The following is a 24372-nucleotide window of genomic DNA, read 5'->3' as shown; positions in this document are numbered from 1 at the left end:
TAGCTGTGAGCCCTTACCAAGGACACTGAGAATCTATGTCAGGGTTTGGATGTGTTTTCATTTACAGACTTAAACTGACCTCTGCTGAAGGATGGATCTGGCAGGCAAAGGCCAACAAAATATAAATAGTTTGAATAATTATAACCCTTAAGAATCTCTCAGAGCAAAAATTTGCAGTCTGAATAGACGGAGACCTGAATTTTTCTCAATTACGTTGTTGCTTTTGTGTCTAATTGCTTATAGCTTTTGTTTTCATCTTTGTTCATGGGCACATTGCTTTGAGACTTTTCTGTCAGTCAAGCACCAAAATCTGATTTCAACACTGAAGTTTAGTGGCAAGTTAGGTTTGTGAGCAGGACATGGATCCAACAGCCTAACTCCCATGTAGGTTTTACATTTCCCACCGTATCCAATGTAAGGATAAGCTTGAACTCACTACTGCTGCCACAGATGGGAAATAGTTGTACTGCTACTTGGAAATCCTTGTGAATTTTCAAAGGGACAATTAAGCTCAGGATCAGTTCCTAAATAGTGAAAAGTGATTTTTAAGGGAGGTATTGGTAAAATGAGACAAAATGATAATTGAAACTAGATTATAACTTTCCTTGCTCTCTGCATAAGAAATCTACTTTTTCCTTTCCTTATTTTTTTTTTCTTTTTAGCTGAATGATATCAACAAGCTGAATAAATATGTGCAACTTTTGCCTCTGTCTTGACTTTTTTGAAGATGTTGAACCTGGCACACTGTCAGGTGGCTGGCTGGGGAGACACATCACCAGGAAAGCCATCAAAATATCTCCAGAAGGCAACCCTTATAATTATCAATAGAAAAAGCTGTGACAAACATGCCAACGACCCCAAAATAACCAACATGTGCTACAGGGAAATGTAAATTGTATCTGAGCCATACTTGTGAGGAAAGAAGCAAAGTTACAAAGGAGGGGACATATATTTAACATTGGTTCCCTTCTCACTGGGAACAAAGCAGTGTTAGACATCTTAAGAGGCTGATCTTTTAAAGGTGATTTTAACTACATTTGTGAGAGATTTTACTGCTGTGAAACAGACATGTGAAAACTTTGTTTAATTTAAGTCAGTGTGCCAATCAGGATCGAGAGTAAAGGAATTTGAGCCTGGGATTATCTGTTAAGTTCAGGTATATTCTTTAGCTATGGTGTTCTCCTTAGACACCACCTGTACTTTTGTGAGAAAAAACAGAGCTATCAGGGTCTCAATCACCTGATCCATTCCAGAAGTCAACATCTGAATAGTGCAGAATTAACTGGATACCCAAAAGGGTTGTTTGGATCTTGCTTTTGATGCTGAGTGCTGAAGAGACAATTGATAAAAAAGTGAGAATCAGTTCATGCCAACAATAAAAAAAATTTTGAAATAGAATTGTGATAGCATTCTGCTGGTCCACAGCATTTGTATCAAGTTTGAAGAGTGACCTCTCTTTCAACACATGAAGTGATGTAAGCCAGCTGCTCCATTTCATGGGCTGGAAAAGGTTAGAGGCAACATTTCCCAACACGCTTGTGCACTGCAGGTGGCACTGCTTGCTCCTCTGGAGAGAAATGGACACACTGACAGCTACTTCTATTTTGTCTTCCAGTGAGATTCAGGTGGGCAATTAATCTGTGCTGGTCAGAACTGTGGCATTGTTTCTTTTGGAGAAGAATATGAAAGTACAAGCATACCTGGAGTTTATACGTGGTTCACTGAAGAATACATTGACTGGATAAAAAGAACCATTTCCAGTGACACAGACCCATGAGAAACAATCAAGACCATTTTAATAAATATTGTGCTGTGCATTAGAACTGGATGCTGCTGCTTTAACATACTACCTTTGAAATGTACCTCCCGGCTTTAAAGCTTCACTGAAAACACCACAGCTTTATGAGAACAATTCAAAATATCCACATTTGTACAGATAACACCTTTACTAATCCTTAGCAGGAATTTGCCATTTAGAAAATGTAATTTGTATTTGATTTCACTCTACTTCTTATTGGGATGGGAAGGCAAAATTTTTTGATGTGTAATTACACAAAAATTCAGTTTCAGACTGATAGTGAACGAGATGTCTGCTGAATGAGAAAAAATAGAACAAATACTTAAAATGTTCAAATATTTATCTGTTATTAAACCCCAAATACTTCATTTTACTTTTCATAACACTTAATTTTGAATACTTATTTATCTAAATTCAATTTCAAAGAATTAAAATATTAAACAGAGAGAAACAGTTTTCCAATTAGTCTTCATTATAAAGATAGAAATACAGAGGTAAAAATACTGTCTATCTTTTTTCCATAGATTTCTGTTTGTTTGTTTTGTTTTTTGTTTTTGCTTTTGTTTTTGGAGTTGTGCATGTGTTCTTTTTGGGGCCATGTTGGGTCTGGTGTTTTGATTTTTGTTTGAGTTTTGTTTTGTTGATCAAATAAACCATATAATCTCCAAGCTTGGTTCATAATCTCATTTTTTCAGTTAATAGTTTGCTCAAAAAGTATAGATACTAATTCTAACAAATGTAATTATAGTTCTTTAACACAGCTCCTATTTAACATCTGTCAAAACAAACAGGACTCTGGCTATGGATTTCAACAGAATTCTAGTAAGAGAAAGAACTGGTGTGTATCTGAAGAAATCTGTGGTTAGCTCTCTGTACTCCACTATCTTTCAAATATTTTCTAGGCCATTTGTAACTAACAAATTTGAAGTGACAATCTTCAAGGTTTCTCTGCTTCTGTGCTTCTTGCACTAATACATAACAAATACTGTAAACTTCGGGATGTTGCAGAGGCATGAGTAAATAACTCCAGCACAACAACCTACTGGTCTTGATTTTTGACCAGGGACCATGCCACAATTATGAGCAGAGCAGAACAAGCTCATAAATTATATATAGGTTAGATAGAAGCAACTAGACACCACAAAACTGGGTTGGTTGTTGGCTATAGCACAATAAAACCTGCCACTGTGGTGTGGGGGGGGCTTAGACCCAGTGCTTGTTCAAGATTGTGAGATGGAAGACCTTAGAGGATGTCAGTGGGATTTGGCTCAGTGTTGGAATACAGAGAGAACTGGGAAAAACTGGGGGGGGGGGGGGGGGGGGGGGGGTGGGGGGAGCAAAATATATATAAAGGTGGAAATAATAATGTATCATTGTTCTCACTTTACAGCTGGGGATTTCAGAGGGTGTTGCAACACAAATTAGTCCCTTTTAACTTAGCGAGGTAAATGACAGGAGACTTTTCACACCATGCAGCCCAATGTCCAAAACTGGTGTTTGACTTGGTGAAGGCAAGACTTCACTCCCTCACTCACGTGAACAGTGCATGTCACTGATGCAAGAGTGAGTGATAAATCTGGAAATCATAACCCAACTTGTTCATTACAGTTCATATGCTGGGCTTCCTGTGTGTGATCTCCTGCAATAACTTTCTTTGCACCATCTTTTTTCTGTTTGTGGGTAACAGAGGGTGTTACTGCTAGGCCTGACTGCCCTGCCCAGCCCCTGTGGCTCCCCCACCCACCCACCCACGCACCCACCTTACCAGAACCCATCTCAGCCCCCAGGGCCAGTACCCTTCTCCCAGCAACAGTTAGCAAGCAGCAGCCTTGACTCAATTTCTGCCCATCCTGAGGCTTTATTCCTCCCCCGTGCAATAGGAGGGAAGCCTTTGCTAGCTTTGAAACAGTGGTGTCTTGAAAGACTGCCTGCCCTCCCACTTCTCCCCATGTGAGGAAGGGCACTTTGATCCAGGGAGAGTGGCAGGAGTCCTACAAAGTGTCCCATAATTCTGCATTTTGTTAGTGCCTCTGAAAATGCATGGTGGAAGGATAACTGGTTCTGCAGCCAGAGATAGGCAGAAGAAAAGTCCAGGTGACCACTGGTGTCATTCCCTGCTAAAACCATGGCTGGGCTGGTTCTCAGAACTGAGATCAAAACAGCAAAGCCACAGAGAATAGCTCCATATATGTTACAGTTCTGCAATGACAGACACCAACAAAGCCTGAAAAACTTCAGCTGGAAACACATTCTTTACCAGACTGAGAAGAGCTAATTTTCAGCAGATGGTGGCAGAGTTTACTAAACATACTAACCTAGCATTTGAAATTTCACTTTCACTCAGTGACAGAAATTTAGTCTTCTGTCTTTTAACCCAACATGCCTTAACACCAATGTCTAGGTGAAGTGTCTCCTTGGGCAGTACCTCCCAGTTCCTGAACATTGGCTTCTGGTACCAGACCAGCTCTCGTCTCTCCTGTGCTATTTTTATCTTTACTGGAAATTTATGAGTAGATTAAGGGATTCTGCCTCAGGAATCCTTCTGCCCTTGGCCAGGCATATGCTCCTGTCTCTGCTTGCACTTCTCAGCTTCGTCTATGCAGAGCTGAGTTCTCTGTCACACTTTTGCCTCTGTATCTGTTTTTACTGGGGTCTTCCAGGTAAGCAATATTTCTTAAGAATTACTTTCTGAGATGTCTGACTTGCTTGTTGCCTGTCACATAGTCATGATTTGGCATAGAGAGCAGCCCCTAAGGCTGATCAGGCTGTGCAAAGAGCTCACAAATGGCACTGACCTGTGATGAATTGCGCTGAACAGAGCACACAGTGCTGATATGTTGCCCTTGTCTCCATCCATGAGAGGGGCCTGACAGCTCATACACATCACACTGGAGTGCAGATGCCAGTCAGCTTTAGTCCTTAGGTTCATATTGCTCTTGTCCTGAGAAGTAGTGCCTGATGTTTTGTATTAGTTTTGGCTGTACATCTAATGCATTTCACGTTCAATTTTTTGTTAATTATTTTTTAGACAAGCTTCTATTTCTCAGTACAGAGAGTGTCATCATCTATTTTCAACAACTGTTGTTTCCTGAAAGTGTGGTGGTATGTTTGAAGCATGGACTCCCTCCACAGCTTGTAGTCAAAGTCTTTGTTTTATCTTCTGACTACAGAGCCGCCTGCTATCTAGCAAGCTGTAAAAGTAACTTTCCTTTTGGGCAAGGCAATCTGGCATCAGGAAGAAACAATAAGAAAACAGAATTAAAACAAAACAAGCCATCAGATTTTCAAGATAATCTTCTTGAATACTTGCCAAAAAGAAGTAAACTCAGAAGACTCTTTCCAACTCTGAATTAGTCAGTTCATCATAGTCAGACAAGTTACAGCAAATCATTTTCATATGGCTGCTACATCTTTTAATTACAGATTAGTAATTTCAAAAATGTATCCTAATCTCATTAGTGACCTGACAGCTAGTTCAGACACTTTTATCCAGTGTGCTTGTAACCCCAAAATCATTTGAAGGAGCTCTTTTTGGATTGACTTATGCATCTCATAATTAATGTCTAAGAGATTACAAGTAGGTTTAATTTAATCACAATTCAATTCAAGGTGGCACGTGTTTTTTCAAAGCAAGAAGCCACAGAAAGATGAACAGAAAAGGCTTTATTTAAAAAAAAAGGCCTTATATAATGATACAATAGGAACTTACATACCTTAGCTACCTACAAAGGCATATATTAGATTTAATATATAAATAACTGTTTCAGAGACTTCATTCTTATGAATTATTAATACATTTTTTGGTAAAAAGCAAGAAAATTGATACCAGAAAAAAGCAGAAATTATTTGAATATAGATGCAAGAAAATAGGGTGCACTTTGAACTAGTATGTGTTCAAAACCTGTGACATATTCAAATGGCAATGGACCACACTGACAGTGACATGGCTTCCATTGCTTAAAATTTTGGGCATGCACATCCCTTGCCAAAAGCCACAGTCCTGTCTGGATACTGGTCTTAGCAGAGTTCAAGTAACAAATATTTGCACTGAGGGCACAATTATTCTCAGAACTTTGGGGATGCTGATGGAGGACTGTGGAAAAATTTGCCCTTCTCTCTTTCACTGGTGGTCATGAGAGGCCCTGTCTTTCAATGTGGTCCAGCCAGACCTTGTCAACAAATTCCTCCTGTGTATAATCCACACCATAATGAAGAGAATAGTGTGGAGGCAGCAATAATACCTGCATCACTGAAGATATTTCACAGACAGAGACAGAAGAGAAAGTTGCTGATACTAAAGTGTTCATTTTCTTTCTGCAATATTAGATGGGCTCTAGCCTAGTTTCCTTGGTGTGGCTCTATAATAAAATGCAGGTAGGTGAGAACATGAGGGTGCTGAAAAGGTGATACAGGGCACAGTGGGGCTCATGATTCTAGGTACATCAACCTCAGAGGCTATCACATTCACAGTGGAGTGGAGTGTAGTTTGTGCTCCTCCAGGAGTAGAAATGGATGGTTGGAGTTAACTTGCCCTGTGAAATGAGACTCTGCTGCAGCAACAATCTGCCAGGGACTGCCACAGTGAGATTTGACAGGGACTGCACATTAGACCCTGAAGTATTAAAAAACACCTTACTTTCGAACAGACTATTCTGTCTTATAAACAATGATACTGATTTTATTGAGTGGTCTTGGCCTCACTGAGAAGAAATATTGAGAGTACCTGAACAAGGCTGAAGCGTTGCTGGTGATAAGAAAACGGAAAAGCTAGACTAAATTCTAAAGCAATATTTAAATTGTTTTTCTTTCAGGCCTCTTTCCTTTTCCTTGTTTTTCCTGCACCCACTTACTGAAGTCAGGGTCACAGTAGTGGTTACCCATTTTGATACTCATATTTGGGACAGCAATTTCAGAAGGGTTTGTTATTTCACCAGCAGTGCTGAATTGGGTTTTTCCCTCCTCGTGATGCTTGGTTGCAGTTTAGCCATCCTAGGAGGCATCTGCCCACTTCTGGTGACTTTGAAAGGGTTTCCATCTGCCCAGTCAGTGGTTTCCAAGTCCTGTTTCAGGCACTTCTCTTAGGCAATAGAAAAACAAAAAATCCCTTTCCCTTTGTGCTAATAGTTGAAAATGGACTTTTTATTTTTCATCCAATGCTTTATAAATTAAAAAACCAAACATTTCTTGTTTTATAAAACAGAAAAAGCCACTATAACCAGCACTGAAGGTACTCTGCCCAGTTCTGGCCCAAGTGGCCTCATGGGATCCACATAAGGGAACATCTTGTACACCACAGCTTTGGGGGCTATTTCCTACTGTCAAAAACTATCTGCAGCTGACCTTCCTCTTTGTTGCCTTTGCAGTCTCTTTACTGTCTGGGTGAGATACTTACCCAGCACCCAGCCAGTGTTCATAGTCCAAAAAATATAGTCCAACCCCTGGTAGAGGGAAGAGGATCCATAATATAGTAAGGGGCACAATTAAAACATAGGATTGAGTAGCAGCTATCTGGTTTTAAATAAATCATCTAAGAAAGTGTATCTGATTGTGAACTATTTCAGAAATGTTTCTGGCTTAAAAAGCTTATTCTATCATGGTCAGGAAACAACTAAAATAACTCATGTTCAGCCTGTGACAATTCAGAAGATAAAGTAAAAGAGAAGAATAATGTGCCATTAGGGAGAAATCATGTATTCAGTCTGTCAGATTCACAACTTGGAAAGATAGCTCCAGCTTTGTATATTTTACTCATTCTTTTTTTTTTCCCAGGTAGTTTTCTTAAAGAATAAATCTTCTGGGCATTTGGTTAAATGACAGAAAATTACCATTAAGTTTTGATTAAATAACTAAAGTTGATCAATGAATAAAATTTTTAAAAGACTACTTGAGTATTATATTTTATTCTCTTATACACGCTAAGTGTATATAAATGCATATAAACTATCACATTTCTGAGTAAAAAACAAAAGGTTATGGTTCTGCACTTTTAATATTGCTATTTATTACACCTCTTTTAGCAATGTATTAAGAAAGCTGAAAATAATGAAATACAAGCCAAAATAGATCTGGAAGTGATTAGGCTCTTTGTAGATTTATAGTTTATAATTTTAAGTTTTCTAGCAGTTTTATTTCTTAATGAGACCTAATTTGTCACAGGCAATACACAGCTGTTACTCCTCATTGCTTTCTGAGGAGAGCTTGTTTGCAAACATCCCTTTCCACATTTTGAGTAAAAAATACACAGCAGAGATCATAAAACATTGAAAGCATCACGTGAAATCCCCACCCTGCTGAAATGAGTGACACAGCACTTATGTCATTGAAGTCAGCATTCACCCACAATATGTGTGCACCAAGGAAAAAAAAATTGCAAACAGAGCCATATGATTTACAGAGCAAAGGAAAAAGGATGTAGGGAGCATGTGTACAAAAATTCTTTTGCCACACCAGGGAAACAAACTGTCCTGTGTTAGGTCCCTCCAACTGCATTGTTCTTGGAGACCCTGGCTGGTGTCTCTTTTCATGGAAGCCAAGATATTAATTCAGTTTGTTTCCAAACCTGTTCACTGAAGTAGATACCAATTCATATAGCACAGAACTGCCTCAGGACCAGCCATCAAAAGTCTCCTTTAACAAGGCTTTGCTCCAGTTAATCCAAAGTCTCAGAGACTTAAACTGGGATGGACAAGATGGATGGAGTGTGGGGACTGTGGTCAAGAGAAAGCAATAAAGATGGAATAAAGAAATACAGCCTGCTGAGCTCTGATTTTTACCAGGTTTTTAGTGTGTGGCATAAGTAAACTTGCACATAGATCAGAGAGAAAATACAGTGTAATAAAGGAGGAAAACAGTATAATGAGGACTAAAGCTAAGCAAGAGAGATTGTGTGGCAGAGAGAAGTAAGAATTAAACAGCCACTCATCCCTAGGAAAGAAAATATATGTAACGGTGGAAAAACTCTGAAAAATAGTTCCCATTGGTGTCCTTACTCCTTTCAGACGTTGTCTGGCTCTTCTCTGAAGTTGTGTTACTTAGGAAATACAGAAGTCCTCCTCTGGCCTCTCTGGGATCACTTAATTATTCTAGAAAACTTGTATCTTTCAAAGATGAGTACTTATGAAAGGGAGAGATTTCTTCTTAAAGAAAAAAGATGATTGATATAAATTTGATATGATTACTTATCTAAATTAATTACTCCAAATTAGCTTTTCTCTGCCGGTGGAAATAATCCTGGTTATATTGCAAAGAATACATGAAAGCATTAGCTCGTGAGGACACCTAACCCTAACTTAAACAACTCAACATTTCACACATATGACTAGAGATTTTCTTGTTGGCAACACACAGAGCACAAGAAGATAACAAGCTTTTAACAGGTTGTCTTTCATTACAGGAAATAGTTACTTAGTCAAGTCAAAACTATATATAAAACATGGCTAAAACACTTGCAGAAATGTAAGACAATAGCACTACTTAACTGCAACGAAGTTTCAAAAGACATGTTTTAGTACAGAAAAATAGAAATCACAATAATACTTAAGATATGGTTCTACTCCCATAAGGGTTTATAGAGTTATCAATTTTTTTATCTTAAAAAACAGAGAGCAAAATCAACTTGAGTTGCAAGCAAAAGTATACTTCCCATCAACCCTAAAATATCTGATTTTAATATCTATATCTAGGAGCTGAAAATCAAACAGTGCACTTTCAGATTCTGCACAGGTACCAACAAAAATATTTATTTGATGGGAAATTGGCTTAGTTATCAGGGACTGTAGAATCAGAGTATAATTACTCTGATTGTGTAGAGAAAAGATAAAATCCATATGATATTTGTAATTTTACTGACTGTTGTCTTATTGTTTATGCCTGGAAAATACTGATAAAAATGCTTTTTCAAATCTAATGTATTTTATTCTGGTTCTGCAGAGACATACTGGGAGCAGAAGCTTCATGACAGTAGACAAATGAGTGTTTGTTTCTACATCAGTTAACTATGTCAAACAAGTGAAGGACAAAATAGCCAAATTATTTCACCATTAATGCTGTTTACCATATGGATACCTGACCCTCTAAGCAGAACCTGTAAAGAACCATCATTCACATGTTGGGTTTTTCAATTGATAAAGTAACAGAATATTTGTAGATCAGTCCTGAAAAGTTGTTTTTCTATATGGACAGGCTTTATTTCTACATAGGTTTACGTATGTCTTATCTGGAGTGATTTAGATTTCTAGAATGAAGAATAAATATCTTATCTGGAGTGACTGAGATTTCTAGAATGAAGAAGTGTCACAAAAGAAACAACTCCTGACAAAAGTATTGGTAAGATGGGTGTGTGTGAAGGCACAGGTTTGGGCTGTGAGTGACTAGACATTGAATTCAGAGAAGCAAATTTTCTGAACTATAGAAAAGTTATGTGACTTTCTCGTACTGTTCAGAAATCCTCTGGTATAGATCTTGGAGATCTTGGGCACTGAAGCACCTTTCTTCCTCTGGAAATGTAGGTGCCTTGAAAGTATTAAAAAAAGTTTTCAGCATAACATAGTCACAACGTATTTTTTCATCCTGTTACCCCATTTAAGTCAACTCTGTGTTTATTGCATGTGACTTCTCCATCATGGAAAAAATTGACCCTAGCTGCCAGGTCAATGCTTTTACACCACTCTGTGGATTTTTTGCCTCTTGAACACCTTCTCCAAGCATAGAAGAACTATTTGACTTGATTCATAAGTCTCATAAGAGATTTCTGCTATGCAGATTATTACAGTGATTGTAAAGTCACTGGGAATACCTGGGATGAGGTGATACAGGGCAGAGGTCCTGCAGTCAGAGCCAGCTGTGAGTGGAGTCCATGGAAGAACAGGATTGTGCCACATGGGTTCAATAAGCAGCACAGACATGGTTCAGTTCCATTTCAATGGCAAACTCTGAGCATAAATCACGTGCATTAAGTTTGGCTAGCAGCTCCCAGGCTGGACATGCCATATATTTGTATGTGGCCACATGGACAAGTACATTTTTGATGTGCTCCGAAGAAGCTGTGGCTCTTAATCCTGAGGTTCTCTGCAGGTAACCCAGCATACCCAGTTGTTTCTATGGCAGCTGCTGTGAGGATTGACAGAAACAAAAATGTTTGACAACAAAGTTCTTGTTGCATCTTCCTTCATCAGAATGGTCAGAGTGACCAGACACGCTGTCTTCACTTCTGTTCGTGCCTTGAGTATCTCTCCCTCAGCTTTCACTGTACCAGGGCCACAAGGTCTCTGGTGCTACTAGTTCAGCTTCTGTAGTTGTCTGGTCTCCCACAGCTCCTGCAGTCTGTGCCTTCCCGGTTCTCTGCATAGCACCTGGTCTGCCTGGAGAAAGCATGTAAACATCTCTTGCCTTCAGCGAGTAGGAAATGTCCCAAAGCATCTATTTTTACCAGAGTGGAGTTACTATGTTACAGCTGAAACAAAGAGTAATTAGCAACTCATTGAAAAGATACAAGAAAAGAAATCATACAAAGGGGAGTCCTTGCCGCTATCTCACTTTCCTGATTCTTATCTCTTACTTCCTATTTCTGGCTTTTCATTTTGGACTTTGCAGCTTAGCTTCCTTTCGGTGTTGCCCTTTGAATTTTTGCTTTTCATATAGCATTGTGCTTATGGCTTTTTGAAAAGGAAGCCTGGGAAAAGGTTGGTTCAGGAATGTGTGGTAGCATATTTTTAGTTTAGGGACTGTCTTTTGGAAATGAGCAACAAGGGTCATGCATTAAATATTTTCCTACGTTTAAAGAGATACTAGTGCTTCCTGCTTACCCTGACTTTATGCATTCAAAAGACTGGATAGCAACAGTGGCCAGAATGCTTAAGTTCAGAAGAGTGGAGGTGAATGTTTCTCCAGCTAAAGAGTAAAATGAACAAAGCCTATTGACCTAGTGAGGACAACATGTACCCACATATCAGTGCAGACTAATAATCATGTATCATGAAGTTTGCCAGTTCATGGGGATCTTTAAAACGTGGGATCAGACTTTTCAGAGGGCATAAATACAACCTCAAGACCACACCACAGGCTGCTTATGCTTGAGACGCAGATTATTTACAAAAGAACTTAAAAAAATTGTTCTCAGAAGTATTCAGCTGGAAACACAACCCACTAATATTAAATCGTTGGTTCCCTGTAAAGTATGGAACCCAGGGGTTGAAACATTTTCTGCTTCTAGAAGGAGTGCCAAACATTATATATGGTGATGTAATTATGATGTAATCTGGCAAAAAGACAATTTATGCTGTAAATTTGGAAAAAAATAGCTCTGATCTGATCCAGGAGGTCTTCCATCTTTGAATTATATTTATACCACAATTTAAAAAATGGTGGCAAATTTTCTGCTGTTGATATCTAGGGAAATGTCATTAATTCCCATTGCATCAATTTTCATGGAAGAGCTTAGTTCAGGGTTTTGCAGGATTAAAATTTTCACTCTAAAGGAAAACTTAATGGATTCAACAGGTAAAACAGAGAAACATTAAAACCAAGGAGAGTGACATTGGATTTAATTCACTATTTAACCACAGTGTGGAAGATCATAGTATCCCTATTTCCTCTGTGATACTCATGCATAATCCGTATCTGTTCATATTGTTTTCTTCCATTACAAGTATTTTTTTAATCCACTGTAATAATTTACTTTGGCTTGTAGCTTCAAGCATAGGATACAGTCTCCATCTTATTCCAAATAATATTGGCTAGTTGCTAGGGGAGTGTGCTGATTCCTTTTACATTTTCTTTTCCTCACCACATCTGTCTGTAATTTTTTTATTTATGATTTCTCTATGACATTTTTCCCTGTGAGAAACCCGAATTTGAAATGTAGACCTTTCAGATCTCATTTAATGTTTTAGACAAGGAGCATTTCCTAAAAATATTTACAGAGTAGGATTTTACCAGCTGATAGTTACTACCAGGCAAAATAAGTATGCTACGAGTCAGGATGGGTCTGCAGACTACACATCATCTGTTATCTCCTTTGAGTGAGCAGGCAGGTATGAGTCTGAAGTCCAGGTGTGAATTAACTTAAGGGTGAGCCTTCCTGCTGCAGACCTGTGAAGTCTCATGCACCAAGTGTGCAAAGCTCTTTTTTTGGCTATTTTACTCTTAGGAGCAGACCTGGCCTGGGTATTGAGAGAGTTACTGGCCTTAGTTGTGGTCCCTGGTTCTCTGATTGAACTCAGCAGCTCTCTCCCAGTGAGGGGCTGCCCAGTGGGATTTACACTGGCTCCCAGCCCCACGGGTTACAGCCTGACCTATTAATATAAACCAATGTCAATTTTAGTTGATGCTGTGCCAGCAGACATGGGCAGTAGTTTACATTATCCTGCTGACCTGAGAACTATGGAAGAAATATTGGGTTTTTTATTTTTTTTTTTTAAAGAGAGTTTTGCAATATTTTAGCTCTGATGGGGCCAGCAGTAGGACATCAACTTCTAACTGATCTCCTCATTATAACCTTAAACTCATGTTCCTCCTCTGGTTTAGCTTCAATTTTCATTGCTATCTTAGAACTACTCTTTTCACTTCTTAGAGGATAGTTACTCTGTGTTATGAAGATCAAGCTGTCTACTACTAATTGAGCTAATTTCTGTTAGCTCATGGTTACTAATAGTACTTCCTTGGTTTATATGAGACCTCAAACTAAGACTTTTAAACTTTTTTTTTTACATTCACTTTTGACAAGTGTTAAACATACTGGTTCCTTCCCTCCCAGAAGTATAAGAGCACCTTACCCAAATGCAACATACAGTATGTTGATTTTCCCATCTTCACAAGACAGAAATGTTAAGCATTTTGGTCTTGGGTTTATCAATTCACATTTGTATTTGTATTATATATATTATATATAATACATTTTTATTAATGCAGAAAAGGCTTTCCTTCTCTCCTGTATTTCTAGTCTAATCCTTCATTTATTTGACAGCCTACTGGCAGAGTCCTAAACCCACTTGAGACACAGGATTCCCAAGTGAGAAGCTGGTCATACACAGTTCAGTTTGCTTTGGTTCCCACTAACTTCACTGGCAACAACTTTTGGTATTCAGAGGTTTATTTATGGCTAGTTTTATTCCTTTTTTCCTTTCCTGTAGATTTTTTCTAGTGCAGAAATTTTCGTCTCTCCAGTGGCTCATCATTTTCACTGGACTCCACTTGTTTGCTGTTTCTTGTCAAGGCTCTGGCAGGATAAATAAAGTCTAAGAGGGGAGACAGGGGAAACTGAGATTTGTTTTCTGTTTATTTACATTGATTTCATTGAAGAGCAACATCAGACCATTGCATAGAGTTTGCCAGAATAGAAGTGGTGTAAAAGGAGGAGAATCAGCCCCTCTAGATCTATGCTAACGCTGGGCAGACAGTGCTGATGATGATGGGTGGGGATTTCCCCTTCGGTTGTGAAGTTGGGGCAGCTCATTCTCCCGAACATACTGTGGGAGATCCCAAAAAATGATGTTTTTTTTAAACCAGTTTCTAGTTCTAGCAGTAACCTTTGAGTGAAATCTTTAATTCACCTCCACCTAAATACTGATTAAAAAGTATTATTTCAGAGCAGGCAGAAAAAACTACTGAAAAATCCGAGCTCAGCTATTAAATGACATGATCTCATTTAACTCCTTGAATAACTCCTGAAAATAACTGTCCACACCCCCTAAAAGTGTGGCAAATATTTATTCCATTAAAGATTATTCTTTCAGCAGCAAGATGATTCAGTGTGGTTTTCATCTAGCCATACAAGCTGTGATAGCAAGGCAGAGCTCTCCTGTCAGCAGCATGCCTAGCGTCAGAGAAATCCCTGTCCTGCAGGAAGGTATGCAACCTCCTCGGGGCTGATTGTTTTTTTACCTTTTTTTTACTCTTGGCAGACGTCCTTGAGCATTTGAAACGGATGTGAGAGAGTTTTTAGTCCTCATGCAAAACAACCAACTAAACATAACAGATTACATCAGCTCAGGCTTTTCAATTCCTGGATGGCAGCAGAGTGCTAATCCAACCTTCATCCTGGATTTCATAAACTGAAACAAGGGAGGCTGGCAGGAGCAGCGCTGCCGGATTGAGGAAGCTGACGACGGTGTAACATGTGGGCAACACACTTTATAAAGCTCATAAACTTGTAGGCTGATGTGTGCAGCTACCACTTTGGATTCTGTACCGCTGCTTCCCTCGGCAAGAGGCCCCAGCAGCCTGAGCACTGAGACCTGCTCTCCGGGATGGAGCATTTACTCCTGCAAGACATGAAGGGCTTCCTGTTGCTCACACTCCTCCTGATGCCCGTGCACGCTGGAGCTGCCTGGAGTGCGAAATACGCGGTGGATTGCCCCGATCCCTGTGACAGTAACGCGTGCAAGAGCACCGTGCGCTGTAAGCGGACGGTGCTGGATGACTGTGGCTGCTGCAGAGTGTGTGCAGCTGCTCTGGGGGAGACTTGCTACCGTACTGTCTCGGGTATGGATGGTGTCAAGTGTGGTCCTGGGCTGAAGTGCCAGTTTTACACCGAGGAGGATGACTTTGGTGATGAATTTGGTATCTGCAAAGGTAATGATATTCACTTTGTGTGCACCCACTGGGGCAATTTGACAGCAGCATATGTGGAGAAGTTGCCTCTTGCTTGAAAGGTCTAAAATGGGATTTTTCCAGCTCATCCCTTAGCCAAGAAAAAAGGGGGAAAAATACCTGCTGTCATTAGAAGACATGTAGTGGGGCAGGTTTATTAATGTGACGATATTGTTTACACCTGTGGACATGTGTGAGGAAATACAGAGAGGGTGTGCTTGCAGATGAGATTTTTGACTGGGGCTTGAGAGACTCAGGCACTAGTCCTGTTCTTGCTGTTGATTTGGTGGGTGGCTTTCTATAAACTATAAAGACTTTAATCTTGCAAGTCCAACCTTGTCACAGGGTCCCACTTGCAGCTGCACACTCCTGGGGGTGATGCTCCCTCTGGCACTGCTGGCTGCCTGCCCGGGGACCAGATGCTCCCTCTGGGGTCTGGGGGATGGAGAAAGCAGCACTGCCTGAGTGCCTGGAGACTTTGTCCTGTTGAATTTAGTCCTGCTTTTGAGGTGCTCAGTCATCCTAGGGATGTGGTCAGGGGAGGCAAGCAGAAACCCTTCAGCCTGAAAGAGGGCAATAACAGAACAGAACCTGACTGCGAGATGAGTAGCCAGGCACTGCTTTCAGTTTATTCCAGGTATGTTGCATGCTGATTTATTTAGTAAGAGGCTAAAATCACATTTTCATTTAGGAGCTAGTCTCATTCCATTTAAACAGGGGAATCTTTAAAAGATGACAAGGCATTATATTTGTAAGAAGTAGGGTTAATAAAAAAATTAAACTATTTCAAAAAAGAGGGTTTGCAAAGCATGAATGCAGTGGGTTTTGCTGTGTTTGTGTACCACTTCAGCAAGCAGATACAGATAAGCCTTAGAATAACTTCCTTAAAGGTGGGAATATCTTGTCAGTTAAAGATCAGGAATATTAATAAACTCAGTTAAAGTAATGACTTAGGACCTGATGCTGCAAAAATCACTTAGGCTGATTCACATACAGCACACACTTATTTACCTTATTTAAAATAAACTCATGTGCATGGTTGAGTGTGAAACCTGAAACAGTACTTTATTGCAAAAAAGTAGAACTTACACATAAAGATTGTATCTTCGGTGCACTCACCAGGGAAGTATTTTGCTGAGATAATTGACTGATCTTCAGTTTATTAAAAATTACCTCAATGTAAGATACTACCTATAATTCCATTAACAATTCTTTTGAATTAGTGTGTACTTTTCACTTTACTCATAGGAGTTTCTTTGCAATAGCACCCTTTAAGTGGGAAAAAAGGAATATTATGGGACTTGAGATCTGAATTCCCATAGCTGAATCTTGGATGCTCTGTAGAAAATGCGAAGTAGAATGTTTGGGGTTTTTTCCCAATCAGTCAGTGGAAAAACTATCATTAATTTCAGTAAAGCCATATCTTGACTTAAAATTGTGGATTGGTGTTTAAAGTTTCCATGCTCCATATATTTATTTCCACTAAATATTATAGATGTAATTTTGATTTTTTTTTCTTCCTCTCAGCTCTGAGACAGCACAATCTCTCTCTGGGGCCAGTTACTGTTATTTTACATATCTCTTTGCAGCTATGATACCAAGTCACTAACTCACTTTCATAACTTCCATGTTTGTAATAACTGACAGATGCAGGATGGTTAAATTCTCTCGGGCTTCCTGTTACCAATTTACATTGGAGTTCTGGAAAAATTTGTCTGAACTCTCTGTTCTTCAATTTCTTACTTCTAAAATGGGCAGTATATATTCCAGAACAATATTTTGGAATACTTCCATTATTAGAAGAGTGCTTCATACTCTTATCAATAACAACATCATTTATGACTGGAACCAAAATACTTTTTGGTGCCCTTGCTTCCCTTAAACCACTGAGAGCTATCTGCAATTTATTCAGGAGCAGGATGCTGTTGAACTAAAACCTTCTAAAAGAAAAATTTACTCAGATCTCAGTTTAATGAAATCTGAAGAGCCGCATCAGTGCCAAGATTATTTCACACAGAGCCAAGTGCTTTGGGCTCAGACTTGTGTCTGTGCACAGCTTTGCATCCCACCTCTCCAGGCTGAGCACCTGCAGCAGGCAGATTGATGCTCCATGTAGTGCGTGCTCTTTGCTTGTCTCCCAGGAAGGATGTGCACACAAGAACAGTTTTACTTGGGCGGGATTTTGTTTTTGTTTTATGTGGACAAGCAGCAGACCCAAGAGTGTCCTCCTTGGAAAGGGGAGTGTACTGAGGCCTTGTAAGGCTCTCCATGCTGGAGTGACATGCTGTGCAGTCCATTTCGTGGAACTGGTTGATCTTCTAAGGATTTTCATTTATAAGAGCATACCCATTTGATGTACAGAGAATTGTAAAATGTTGGGTACACTACAGTGCATTAGCTTGATTTTCACATTGCCTAGGCTGTATGGAAAAGTTAAAGTTTGCATTCATTCAAGAGGAGACTGGACAAACTGAAAAGAATAATTTTATTGTGGGATGTTATACACACAGAAATTGTGTCTGGATCAGGAAGTCCCATCGCTGAAAAGGGGAGACAAAATGAGGAGAGAGGTATCATTTGTGCTTCCTATGGTCACCTTTCTTAAGTATTTTTTGGAAGTCTGGGCTAGGTGGTTCCTTGGTCCAGCCCTGAATAGTCATTTGTCTGCTGTTGGGAGGTGAATCAGAATTTCACCAGACCTTGCTGTTTAAGGTGACCTTCTGCTGGCAAGGACAGACTGAACATAAAGGTTTTTCTCCTGGGGTATCTCAAACCCCTCCTGGGAATGATCTGCTGTTTGTGCATTTGGAAGGGACCTGTTAGACATGGATTTTCCCAGTCTCTATCTCTTTAGCAATGGTTTTGGCAAGGTATCCTGTTCAATAGCAAGGCAGAGGAAGACAAGAGCTGTTGCCCCTATTTTAAACCCTATGGAAAATTAAATTACCTAGCATGTGATGTGTGTCAGCTACGGGATTGGGCAAATCTCCTGTACCTGACTTAATTTTCTTTGGAAAACATTTGTTCCCATGCTAGGAGCTGCTTTGTAGGGCTCCTCCACAAGCTTGTTTAGGGGTGTGAATTGGGGCATTGTGTGATCAGATGCAGCATACAAGGGAGTTGTCTTGGTGCCAGAGATTCCTTCAGGGCATACCCACGCTTTAGGCTGCAGATGCAGTGAGCTGACTGCCACGGGAAGGCAGAACTTTGCTGTCTGAGAAAGTGTTGGGTGGGAGGCTATATCCCTGCAGCATCTCCAGGTGGAGGGTGAGTTTGCTGGATAGCTCCTCCGGGTCAGGCTGCATCCTCCACCCAGACTGCTGGTCCTGGCCTCAGCAGCCCTTCATCAGCATTAGATTGCAGCCCTAAATCTCAACAGTCATTAAAGTCAGACAATATCATAGTGAACTACACAGTGAGTCAACTTCCTTTCTAAATTCAACGTTAGTCCTTTAACTAAATCTTCTATAATTGTGTACTTGCATATCCATATTGCCTTTAACTAAGGCAATTTAATGTAAAAACACATTTAAATCTGAGGGTGTTTCAGAGAAGGATTACCAGTAGCACATTGTAAATAAGTTACAGGAAATGAAATTATGTATGTGGAGTTCATCAAGGTTTGTTAATACTGGAAAATACTCATAAAAAAGCAGTCAGCATGCTGAAATCCTGCAGCTAAGGTTTAGTTCACTTCCATTCAAAGGTTTTCCCCTTTCAAGCAGACCAGCTAATAAGACACCATCTGACTTGGATCACTGAGAGCTGCTTTGCTCTATTTTTTTTTTTTTTTTCCCAGAGTGTCCCTATGGTAGCTATGGAATGGAATGCAGGAAAACCTGCAACTGTCCTTCTGGCATCTGTAACAGAGTAACAGGGAAGTGTTTGAAGTTTCCCTTTTTTCAACTGTCTGCTTCCAAGCCTCCAAATCGACGAAAAATATCTTCACACACAGGTAAGACTTTGAAGGATAGTTGATTTTAGCAGAAAACACCTTGCACACAATCTACTACCACTCTGTGTGAATGGTGGGTGCTTTGGTGGAGCTGGGCAAACTATTAACAGCACAAGGTAGGTCTATTTTTCTTTTTGGCAGCTTCCTCAATGTGTGGCAAGGAATTGGGTGAGCTGCAACACATGGTAGAAACACTTTTAAATACTCTGGATCTGTTGTACGGGCTAGTAGTACATCACCTGTGCACTGGGAGGCTGTGTTAGGGTGTGCATCAGTCAGTTCAGCATTTCACTACATTGCATTTACTACTGTTGGCTAATACATAGTAAAAACAGCTGGGGTTTTTTTTCCCCATAAGGACGGAGCTTTATATGTTTTCAGCTGTTGGGGAACAGTTTTATTAAATGTTTTATTGTGGTCACTTGTCACAGTACCTCTGGAATAAGTTATTTCCTTTACACTTATGTCTGAGGCTTGTAATAGATCTGTCCAGAATTAAAAAAAAAAAAAAAAAAAAAAAAAAAAAAAAAAAAAAAAAAAAGAGTGTGACAAGCTGGAGTGTTTTTGATGCACCAAGAAAAAAATCACTGAAGTTTTTAGAAGTGGAATTAAATTTTCCCCTTTTTTCCTACCTGATGATACTGAGGTATGTTTGACTAAACTATGTTTACTCTAAATATAAACACAAACAAACATAAAAAAGAAAAAAACCTCAGAGATTTAATCCTAGACCTACTGGGATCTTTTATAGGATTTCACCTAAAGGTCTTTGGATTTAATTTCTTCTCCAATTGCAGTTTGAGTGCAACTTTTAATTTTCTTCTGTTATATTAAGCTGTATAGAGCTTGATATCTTGATCCAAGATTTATCTTTCTCCCGTTCTCTACTTAGAGAAAGTTAGATTGAAGCAAACTTCTGCAGCTTATGCTTATATCGCACTTAAGATAATCTCCAAAAAAACCTCTTACAAGATTGATCAGCCCTGATATTTTTATGTTTTTCTACATGATTGTGCTCTCTGCCTTTCCTTGTTCTATTTGTATCTGAGGGTGCTAAAATAATGAAGGTTCTTGCTTTTTTCTGTGTCTAGCCTATATTCCAAACCTTACCAAACTGCCTATTTACTTCCTCCCCTTTTCTCTTCCCCACTCACCTTTGGTCCCAAACTTCCTGGTGCCTCAATGTTTAACTGTTTGGCTAATCCCAGCCAGAATGAGATATTCACTGCATGGAAACAAATACTGTTTTTTTTACCCTTGCAAAAGTTTCCCGATGACTTCTGTCCTCAGAGGTCTGTCACTGTTAGCAGACTGGGGACACTATGGGTAGTACTCTATGGGGTGGTCACTCAGGGTTCCATTTAAAAGTGGTCTTCAGAACTAGCTATAGTGCCCAAGAGATCTTCAGTGAATTAAAACAGATGTAAATGATTCTGTGCTTTAAACAGACAAGTTTCTGAACCATATGTTTTACAAAGACCACTATGCCTACAGATACCCCAGAAAACTTAAAGGTGTCAGAGCATGGTCCTGTACATTGCAATTTGACTCCTTTCTCAGTCAAACAGTGGGGCAGGGGACAGAATACTTTGTCACAGGCCAGCTAGCTGTGCCAAACAACCTCAGTTACAGCTCAGGAATCAGCCTCAACCAGGGACAGTTTCCAGTTGAGAAACTGAATATCTTTTACCTATTTTTGGAGAGCAAGAGTTCAGCAGCATGGACCAGGCTATTCCATGCCAGCTGGCCTCCATCAGAGAAGAGCTGCGGGGGAGTTTAATTTACTGAGGATGTGGTGCTTGGTCCCATGTCATACTGGAGTGAGTGTTACAGTCAGAACTGGAAACTGAAGATCATTATCCTTATGCTTAAGCTATTAGAAAACAGATATGACTTATGCCTTAATTGGGTAGCAGTTTTGCAAGTAGGAGTAATTTAGTGAGTTGTCTGCAAACATGTCAGTTAAGGATTTTCCAAAGTATTCCTAAAACTAGGGACATGCTGCAGGACAATATTTTAAAGCTCACATATTAATGAAATCTACCTTTACTTTTGTGGTTTTTTTTTCAGACAATGACATGGCATCAGGGGATGGAAATTCTGTAAAAGAGGAATTTGTTAAAGAGAAAGTTATTCGGTCTCCAGTAATGAAATGGCTAAATCCTCGCTGATATTTACTCACACTTGTAAGACTTTCAAGTGAATGTATTTCTCACAGATTATTGAATATGCAACAACACACTTTAAGAACAAAGTAGACCTATAACATACAAATATGTAATCTCTGAAGCTCAAATGTGACTCGTTTTTAATGAGGAAAATGTTTACTTAAAAATAGACTGTACAGTGTATATGACTTTTGATATTTGTTTTGATAAGTATCTGAACAGAGAAATGTATTATGGCTTTTTGAATGTATGATAATACTGAAAACCCAACACAATCATTTAAATAATGCCAGAGGCTGACTCTTGCCAACCTGAGGCTGGAAAAGCTCTCACTGAATGAAGGGGATAGTTTGAGTGAGTGGTAATATTGATGTGGAGCCATCATGAAAGAAACACACATAAACAACACCTCAGACAGAAGGAACACCCCTATTCAATAACAATAGTAACAACAAAGGCACAACAGTGTAAATTGAATAAATCAACATTAGTTGTTAACAATTTTCTAGTCTTTGGAAGTTTGACAAGGTGACAATTCATCACAGATAAATATGCCTTTCTTCAGAGAGAAAACACCCAGCATTTCAGTTTATACATTGTGAATAACTTGGGCAAGACACTGCAGACATATATTGTATTTAGTTGAATTTCAGAAGTAAAATTTTGTACAGAGAAACAGCAGATTGGTAAATTCTACCAATTTGTAAAAGGGGATCTGAAATAAAAGAAGCTGCTTATCATTATTTAAATATATATGTTTCTATAAACCAGCTAATTGATGTCATTAAGGCGATATCTGCGTTTCTTTGGGAAGAGTGGTAAGAGGCTAGCAAAGGGCCCCTCATGCTTTCCATCTTCACTGCTGGCTATGGCCCAGAGGTGACTCACAGGGAGTTTATTTGATCCAGGGAAGACTTGGACCCTCAGCAAGTGATAATGCAACCACAGACTACAGTATTTTGGTACCCAGTCCTTTGTTTCTCAATTGCATGAGCAAGCAGTCCCATTTCAGCCAGGAGAAAAACATGTGTCAGAGTGTCACAGGAATGGGCAGTCCCTCATTCAGTCTAAGGTGGATGATATATGTGTAAGTAAAAAATCACCACTGAGAAGGGCTTGATAATATGTCTGAAAACAACCACATCCACAGATAATGAAAATTGGCCTTGCTGTGCCAGGGTGAACCCGGATGTCATGAGTCTAGGGACAGCTTTGTAACACAGAACACTCTCATTGGAAATGTGGCTTGATTTTAACACTTCCTTTGCAATCAGCCTGCACTTTGACAATGACTGCAGTGAAAGAAGGAACACACAGTACAGCAGCCAGAGTTTAGTTCAGGATCTGAAAGCGTACTTTTAAAACTATGAACAACAGAAACTCTAATGCCCTTAAAGAGATCCAAAGTCAACATCTGTGAAAGCAGAATGCTTTCACCTGGGAAAACAGACATGAATCATGCTGATCTGCAACAAGAGGATGATGATAGCAGAAGACATCCAAATGTCAGGATACAAGTGCAGGTTCTCTTGCCATGATAATTGGAGACATACAAACATGAATCTCAAACTAGGATAATACCACATTTTAACCTGTATTGAATGTTAGGGTCTGAGAGGGAATAATGTTATCTTGGACTATTTACTAGCAAGTGAATCGATTCTAATCTACTGATATCAAAAGTTTTATTTTTCTTGATTTCAGTGAGAGCAGGATCAAACCCATGGTCTTCCAGCAGACTTATGAGAAGTATTTAAAGAATGTAGTAAATACTGTATACATTATTAATATTTTGCAAGTGTCATAAATGACATTATGATTTCTTGAATGTAAATCTAATAAGTCAGTTGGTTTTAAAAAGTGTAATATTATTATTGTTCAATAAAAAAAAATAACTGAAAGCATCACTGTCTATTGTGTCTATCTATTAATGACAGAGTAAGTCTACTGGTCATCACCAACCATGGTGCATGCAGATTAGGTATGCTTTTGCTCTCAAATCCACAGAAACAGTTTCACAACATCTGCATCTATTTCAGCAAATTGCTGGGACCATTCATGATTGCAAAAAACGAGTGGTGTCCCACATACAGAAAGATTTGTGCCCACACCATTCCAACCACCTTCATCTTCAAAACAAGGTGGCTGTATCTTAGCTGCCTACATGGAACAGCCACTCTTTGGCCAATCCCAGTACAGAAAGGATTTAAAAGTTGTCTTTTCTTGCTGGCTTGGCCATCACCATGCCAGGGACTATTTAGGTCTGGAGCAGAGCCTGCAACTCCTTGATACTCTTCCATTTATCATAAAGGAGTAACCTGTGAATCCACAATTGGCAAGTCAGGAGAAAGGAGGAGATGGAGGGGCATGTCTAGAAAACAGCTTTGGATGATTTTTACACTTTTTCATCAAATTTATAAAGTGCTTTTGCATGTCTTCAACTGCTGCAGTGATAGTTTGCTGCACAGAGAATAAATTTCAGGATTAAATTACAGTATTTCATCCTTTTATTTTATATTTATGCATTGAAACATTTATCCATTGCTACCAGTGACAATGGGATGACACCAGGATAAGAAATAATGCAAATGATAATAGAGCCATAGAATAGGGTGTTGCAGACACCATTTTGGTTCAAAAAATACATAATCAAATGTTTTAGAGCAATGTCTAAAATACACAGAATAGAGAAACCTTAAATATGTTAAGATGTATTTCACCCACAATTCAATTAATATATTTCCAGTATAGATCAACTTATAATGAAAAACAGCCTTACCAACATCAACTGGGAGAAGCATCTAGTATGTGATTTCATTATATAAAACATTTACAATTGTATTGTGAGATTTATCGCTGCCTAA

General features: G+C 39.2%; 1 protein-coding gene across 1 annotated transcript; it reads left to right on the top strand.

The window, feature by feature from the left end:
* The first annotated feature begins 14866 nt into the window (after positions 1-14866).
* ESM1 (endothelial cell specific molecule 1) lies at positions 14867-23394 on the top strand. The gene is made up of 3 exons (XM_066338680.1): positions 14867-15367; positions 19185-19340; positions 21411-23394. The coding sequence occupies exons 1-3, from the start codon at positions 15043-15045 to the stop codon at positions 21509-21511; spliced, it is 582 nt and encodes a 193-aa protein (XP_066194777.1). The 5' UTR covers positions 14867-15042; the 3' UTR covers positions 21512-23394.
* Positions 23395-24372: the final 978 nt, after the last annotated feature.

The sequence above is a fragment of the Sylvia atricapilla genome, chromosome Z (assembly GCF_009819655.1).
Source record: "Sylvia atricapilla isolate bSylAtr1 chromosome Z, bSylAtr1.pri, whole genome shotgun sequence".
Taxonomy (NCBI): domain Eukaryota; kingdom Metazoa; phylum Chordata; class Aves; order Passeriformes; family Sylviidae; genus Sylvia; species Sylvia atricapilla.
The sequence above is the reverse complement of the archived record's forward strand: the minus strand, read 5'-3'. Positions and strand labels throughout refer to the sequence as shown.